The sequence below is a fragment of the Colias philodice genome, unplaced genomic scaffold (genome assembly GCF_061535455.1).
Source record: "Colias philodice isolate Cphi_HAF_F1 unplaced genomic scaffold, ilColPhil1 Martin Lab GWU primary ptg000018l_1:1-1108441, whole genome shotgun sequence".
NCBI lineage: Eukaryota > Metazoa > Arthropoda > Insecta > Lepidoptera > Pieridae > Colias > Colias philodice.
Genome location: NW_028322190.1, coordinates 477,177 through 484,978, shown reverse-complemented (window position 1 = coordinate 484,978; position 7,802 = coordinate 477,177). Strand labels below are relative to the sequence as shown.

Here is a 7,802-nt window from a genome sequence, read left to right as displayed (position 1 = left end):
ATTTCCTGTTTTTTCAGTACGTACCAATTGCAACTATATTGAGATGTTAATTTCACTTACAAAAGAGATATTATTTATGATTTGTTGGCAAGTAGTGAATAATAGTTTTTAATAATATTTTACATTAGTTAATGGTTATAGTAATTAATAATTACTACAACTATTAAAATATATCAAAACTCTATATAAAAAGTTATTAGAAGTCAAACATTTGCCAGATGATCATTTATTACTTACTAAACTAGTAAACTACTGGTGATTTAGTTTCAGACCATAATTCTCATAAACTTTTGTTTAGTATGTAGTTACTTCGTTCAAATAAAGTTTTAGTTTAGTATGTAGGTAATTCGTTCAAAGTTCAAGTATGTTTATTGTTTATGAGTTATAACTTTTCTTTCTACACGTTATAAAAAAATGAAAATTTTTATAACGAGCAAAGTTTCGAAATGTTGTGTCTTTCTTTGCAATTAATAAATCCAAATACCTATTACATATAATTCCCTTTATAACGTGACTGAGATTAAGGACCAATTTAAGAAAGTTTTCACCGATAGAATTTTACATTTTTAGCGAGTAACAAAGATTTTACCTCTGATCGATATAATTCCTGTTTTTTTTTAAGAAATACCACTATTATACCAATATAATACCTGAAAGACATATATAAGAATGAATAATCTACGATAAAGCTCCATTTCCATAATATTATGCCCGACTATCATAGAAATGAGTTCATTGCTATTCAAAGCATTTAATGCCTAGAATTTCTTGAATTGTTTTTTATCGGTGATTTGATTGAAAAGGTAAACATAATTCATAAAAAAATAATGCTTAATGAAAAATACGTATCTAAAATTCTTAAAGCCCATAAGAAGTTCATAATAAAAATTCATACGTAAAACATTTTCTTTGTTTGTTTAAAAACTGGGCTAAAATGTAATATTTTACCATAAGTTCATTAGTGTTTTGATAGCAACGCCATTCGAACGAAATCTTTAACGGATGTGGGCGATCAATAAAAACATACAGAAAATAAACACATATACAAACGTGAAATACTTCGGTAAAATATTGCGTAAATAAAACTAAACCGATTTTAAACTCTTGCTAAATTAACTTGTTTAATGATTAGATTGCAGTTTCGTTTAGTTCTGTAAGATTTCGCACCTGTGTCGATAAAACTTATATAACTTTATCTTACTAATATTATAAATACGAAAGTTTGAATGTAGAGATGTTTGTTACTGAATAACACCAAAACTACTCAACAGATTTTGATGAAACCGCAGTGTTGTAGGTTATGTACAAGAACAATTCGTAGACTATAGAAACATTTCACTAAACTCCTACACTTAAACACCGTACATTAAAATCACAATATACTAGTAACCTTCCAATTTATAAGCCTTACGTAAGATGAAATTGAGCTAGTGTTTTCGTTACCTAAGAGCTTTTAGAATAATTATCAAGTTACGTGGAAATACTGGCTTAACTAACGAAGATAAACTTAATCAGAACTAAGAGTAACCCTCACGAATACAGATGTCTATAAAAAGTATATTATTTTATGCGTAATGAACTTGCCACAAACAAAATAAAAATAGGACAATAATGAACACTACATTGTACAAAAAATCAAATACAATACGATTAACTATCGCATCTAGGTACATATATCTATCCTGCCTAAGAAAAAGAATTTAACTGTATAAGATAAATCTGTATACATACGTACTCTGTAATAAGTAACAATAGTGATTGGATAATTAGTGCTAAATCTGGTAAATGTGTTGAAATAAAACTATTTTGAAATACTTATACGCTTCATAGCAAGTTAAGGCAAGTTAAAGATGACGGAGAATAACAGCTCGGATTATAAAGGTAAGTTTTAATTAATAATGAAAATTATATCGAATTTACTAATTCGTCCATTTAAGTATAAATAAATGGGAAATAACTTAAATATACACATATGGTATGGTTGCTGCTACAACATACAATAATATGTATAATGTTAACCTTGACAAAAATGTTAATAAAATATTGTAGGTACCTATTTTTAGCAATTAGTTATTATAATCTTAACAACTAATATTTCCTTAATTAAATGTTTCAAAGCACGCAAAGCATTATAAACTATAATTATTTAGGTTTGAAGAAATAAGCTCCTATGATTCTTTTATTATTAAAATAGATCTGATTTCAGAGGTTAATTCTGTAAATGCAAGTAGCTACAAAATCAGTTTTCAATGCAAGAATTGTACAGAGTATACAAGTTTATAAAATAAATACCGTTAACTATCACATGTGCGCTTCAACAAGCTTTATTTATTTAGCTTGCACCTCATAACTTAAAAAATCTTTAGAATACACGTCGAGGTTTCGCGAAACATTTCAAAACATTCGCATATTTATTTGCTAAATTAGAAAAGTTCTGAAGAAACATTGCTTATTAGCAATATATTATTATTTAATTATACTAGTTTCGTCAGTATAATCGTATGCGGGGTTCCCTTTCTTCCTCCTGAAAAAAAATTGTAAAGAATCTTAGACAATTCTTAAATTATTAAACCATTTAATCTTCAGGGTTGGAGAAACTAAATTCCCTGGACCGTGTGGTGATACGCGACAAGACCAAAGCCTATCCCAGCAGCAAATACGTGGTCACCAGTCCTGATGGCGAGGTCCTGTTATACGCGAAGGAAGACTCCGGGATTTTGGACAAGGTTCTATCTGGCAAGAGCAGGTCCTTCGAGATCGATGTGTATGACACTGATGATAGAGAAGTAAGTTAGAAACGCTTGGAGCTTTTCCTTGTAAAGACTTTACTTCTAAACTTCTTAGTTGCGTTAAATTGTAAGTAACGCAGTTTTTGAAGTAAGAAAACACGTCAGAAACTCTTCACAAATCTGTATTGTGATAAAGATAACACTTCAACATACGTATAAGTAGAGTCGTGGTAAAAACATAATAGGTATTTTTTTTCATCAAAATAACCTTGCAGATTAAACAACATCTCTTAAGGTTGTTGTTACTAATGAAAATGAAGGTTTCAAGTGCTATAATTTGGCGGCAAAAATACTTTGATTGTAATTCCCCAAAGTTCAACCCTTGCGTGTGATATTTATGGTGATTTTATTACTGAAACTGTTTTCATGACCATGCTGCGGGATATTAAAAAAATCCGTATATTTTGAAACAGTCTGTATGTTTTATTATGCATACTCGATATAATGATATTATTAGTAGGTAATAGCCTATATTAATTCGCATACATAAGGTATAACTCTGTCATCGAATCTTAACTTCGGTACTTTCATCGAATCCAAAGCTCGATTGGCCGCAAAAAAGCTCGGCATTTTATCTAAGGTCAGGCAGTATTTCACACCGGAACAGCTTCTAAGACTATACCAAGCACAAGTTCGATCGTGTGTGGAGTACTGTAGCCATTTATGGGCTGGGTCTGCGAAGACGCATCTGGGAGCATTGGATTCGATGGAAAGACGAGCTGTTAGGCTGATAGCTGACTCAAAATTGACCAAGAGTAAACTTCTTAGTCTTGATCACAGACGTAAGATTGCGTGTCTTTCAGTTTTCTACCGCTTGCACTTTGGTGAATGTTCAGCTGAACTTCACGCTCTCATTCCATCTTCACCGTTTCACCATCGAACATCTAGACGTGCCGCAGGCTTCCATCCCTTCGTAGTTGACGTACCATTTATCCGCACAAAACGTTATCAGAAATCGTTCATCAACTTAACTGCAAGGGATTGGAACGCCCTACCCGCTTCCGTCTTCCCAGATAAATACAACTTAAACACATTCAAGGCAAGAGTGAATAGGCTCTATCTAGGCAGGCATGCCCCTTCATAGACTGCATCACTACTTACCATCAGGTAATGGTGCAGTCAAATGCCTGGCTATTCCTATATATAAAAAAAAGTATAAAATAGCCGATAGGTCTATAATAAATTAGATGGTTTAATTTGATAAAGATTTTAACTAAGTCTCAAAGGAAACAAAGATCAATATTTCTGGAACAACTTTCTGACAATTTTAATAGTTACCATATGAAAATTCATTTTTCCATTTTATATTTAGCTGCTACATGAATGGGTCATTATATTATTTCGTGAGCTAAGGTCATTGATGTTCCCTTCAGATTAGAACCATGTTAAATATGAAGTGATTGTTATACGACTATGATACTATTATCCTGATTACGAAATTATTATCTACTATAACTCATGTTCGATTTCTGTTTTTTTCTGGTCCAGATTTTTAATCTTCTCCTTCTCGTCTATAGTAATTACTGTAATTATTGTGTTTATTTGCTATAGGGAAATACTTTTTTTTATACAATAATTAGAAGAGATACAGTAACATATATGCGACCTTGGTAATTGGCACGAGTTTCGTATAAGTTTCCGCTTAATGTAACCTTTTAACGTGTTAAATTTCATATTTGTTCTCTTTGTTTGGCACTTGTGTGTGCGGGAGGAACGTAGCCATTAAGATTAGGATCCTCTTCTAAAAGATATTTCATATAATACATGCATCGGGGTTCCGTTAAAAATATAATAAGGATAGGTGCTACAGCTTTCTGATGGTGAAAGAATTCTCAAAATCGAGACTTCATTTAAATATGCAGCGTGTCTCTGAGGTATACGCTTGACCTAAAAATAAACTAACTTACGTAAAAATTAATAATAGGGAAGGTCACGTATCAGTTTTAATTAATAGTCGATAAATTAGGTTTTACTTAACATTCTTAAGATTTAAGGTATAGTACTTCAAGCTACGAGTAATAAACAGTGAATTATCCATCATGAACGTAAAATAAATTATCCCCTTTCTTTCTTTTCATGCACTATAGTCACTATATAGATAAAATTGTAGTATTACTACGTCTATACTGATCCAGGTAATTTCCCCTTCCAGGTGATAAAACTCCGCCGCCCCTACACACTAGGACAGGACAAAATGGACGTGTCCGTGTGCGGACAGGCCGTGGCCATCGTGCGCAAGGAGGTCACTTTCTTCAAGCCCGTGCTCTCTATCAACGATGTGAACGACAAGCCGGTGATACGCGTCAAAGGGCCCGTGTCTACCACGTCGGAGTGCGATTTTGAGGTACGTAGTGAGTAGGAAATAGCAATACATAAAAATTTTGTACTTTTTTCCTTATTTTGATACCTGGTTTGAGATGATTTGTTTTTGACAAATGGAAATGGATATTGAAGATTTTTATTGCAGACATTGTTAAATACATATTTTTTATTCATAGTCGTTTACCTATTATTAAATATTATATACAATAGCATGTACCATAATCCTAGATCATTACATAATGATACACCATGATATAATTTGACCCTATAATTTGCCTAACTTATTGACCAAGAGTTAAATCATGTTTCCAAAAACACCCAGCTCAACAATATTTGCTTCATAAGCTGTTCTCCAGTTAAAGACATAACCCAAAAATTGTGGACCACAATTCCAGCTATATTCCACGGATAAAAAGCGTATCGGTGCCATTTGCAAGCGGTGGAACGGGCTGACGCGCGGGCACAGCGAGCGCGACAACTTCGTGCTGCTGCTCCCGCCGCTCGACGTGCGCTACAAGGCCGCGGTTATCGGCACTTGCTTCCTTATTGTAAGCTTCCATGCATTTATATTTATCTATACTAATATTATAAAGCTGAAGAGTTTTTTTGCTTGTTTGAACGCGCTATTCTCAAAAATACTGTTCCGATTTGAAAAATTCTTTCGGTTTTACATAGCCCATTTATCAAGGAAGGCTATAGGGCATAGGCTATATTATATCATCACGCTATGACTTACGGGAGCGGAGCACTGCGGGTAAAACCGCGGGACATAGCTAGTTTTATTATAAGTATGATAACAACAAAATGGACGCTTAGATGACTGGTCAGTTATTTTCTCGAAGGTGGAAGCTGTATTTAATTCCATAGTGTTATCTTGTCGATCATGAAAACATTCAATTCCAATTATTTTTTGCATAATTTATAATAATAGATATGTAATACAGTGGAACAGGATTTGGTAAAACATACCTTTCGTTGCTTTTCAAAGCTTTTCCTTCTTACATAAGGTTTTCTTCAATATCGGATTGCATTAATGGATATATGGGACAATGTCTAAAATAAACATCGCATGCCTGTGTATTGTGATTTGTGTGTTATTAGATTGTATTACAGATAATATTGTTATAATGCCTACTGTACATGGTATCATTAATCTTAAAACACTGAGAAATAGTTAATAATAATGTATTAATTAGGTTCTACTGTTATTTTGCAGGATTTTTTGATCTACGAAAATTAAAAACAGGATGAAACCATGAATTTCTAAACCCCGCCATCTAGCGTGGAATAGGAAAAACGCTGTCTGATAACAAGAACCATAGCAAGCAGCAGTCTTCTTATTTGTTGGTAGATGGCGCTGTATTCAAAATTAAAACAAAACTGCAGTGATTTAAAAATAATATGAAATATTTTTTGTTATGTTTAAAAATAAATTATATTATCATACTTAATCTGTTTTTTTTATTAATAAGCCATTAAACTAAATAACAATTAATGAAAAACTAAATAATTAAGTATGAATTCACGATTGATTCACAAACACAATACATAATATTATTTAAATTAATAATGAAACGAATATTGGATATTTTTTGTACTAGATTTATGTTGATAACGTTTTTGTATATCTCATTCCGTATTATTATGTTCCAACAATAAATTATAATCTTTCCGCGAGATATATGAGAAAACTTACAAAGAAAAACCAATAAGGAAAATATTTTAAAAAACGACTATCAATTCGGGGCAAGGCAAGAAGGAAGTTGTAATGCATGAAAAACTTTATTGCCTTGCTAATTCGCGGCGCAATAAATCTCAGAGTTTGCGCGGGAAAGCCTGTTTCTGCTGCGACTTGCGAGTGGGGGCGGGGATATTTATACAACTGAATTGTAGCACGTACTTTATAGTGTGAAGCGAACTTTCAAGTGGAAAAGGTCGAATGTTCTAGAATGAAGTTTATGATTCAGTTTTGGAAAAAAAAGAAGGAGGATATATTACACTCTACATTCAAGGAAATTGAAATGATCGTCAATTCGGTTTTATTTATGTTTAGAATAATAGTACAGCGGGAATTTATAATGGTATAAATTTATGAACATGTAGGTATGTTCCTATAGAAATCCTTCGACTATAATGCTTTAAAAATATTTTGAAGTGAAAACTTCTTTAGCGGCGTTGGGTATAAAATCTTAAACTCGCGTCAGGACACGTGGCCTGATCGAAAAAGCGTAAGACGGATTTATTTTTAGCCCTTATATTCCATGCGTAAGACGGATACCATTCCAAAATATCAAACATGCTGAACGTTAATAATCAAGTTTTCACTTCTGCCGGCACTCCATATTGATAGGTACTTCTTGTTTTTCTTCAATATCTTTAGTCTTTATATTTTTAAAAACATGAAGAATAATAAACAAGGTGTGAAAAAGAAAATCGCACTCGCCCATGCCTTGCGCCCTTGCTGTTCTGCATTGTAGGCTGCGAAGCGAAATAAATTAATTACAAACGCGATATACAATCTGTACATCCGAGTGTTTTATTGCTGTTCCTGACATGTTGCCGACACTCGCCGACATTCGCCGACACTCGCCGACTGGCCGACAGGTGTATACATCGCTCTAGTCACGAAGACAGTTATTTAAAAAGTTTTTATTTATGCCGCCCGTTATAATGAACATTATTTTTTATTAA

General features: G+C 32.9%; 1 protein-coding gene across 1 annotated transcript; it reads left to right on the top strand.

The window, feature by feature from the left end:
• Positions 1 to 1,677: 1,677 nt before the first annotated feature.
• LOC149474832 (phospholipid scramblase 3-like) lies at positions 1,678 to 6,491 on the top strand. Its single transcript, XM_089714099.1, has 5 exons — positions 1,678 to 1,881; positions 2,587 to 2,786; positions 4,942 to 5,133; positions 5,507 to 5,659; positions 6,328 to 6,491. The coding sequence occupies exons 1-5, from the start codon at positions 1,851 to 1,853 to the stop codon at positions 6,349 to 6,351; spliced, it is 600 nt and encodes a 199-aa protein (XP_089570225.1). The 5' UTR covers positions 1,678 to 1,850; the 3' UTR covers positions 6,352 to 6,491.
• The last annotated feature ends 1,311 nt before the right edge of the window (positions 6,492 to 7,802 follow it).

Coding starts and splice junctions, on each gene's coding strand:
- LOC149474832 (XM_089714099.1), top strand. CDS start 1,851: ATGACGGAGAATAACAGCTCGGATTATAAAG. Junction 5,134..5,506: donor CGTCGGAGTGCGATTTTGAG/GTACGTAGTGAG, acceptor CCACAATTCCAG/CTATATTCCACGGATAAAAA. Junction 5,660..6,327: donor TCGGCACTTGCTTCCTTATT/GTAAGCTTCCAT, acceptor GTTATTTTGCAG/GATTTTTTGATCTACGAAAA.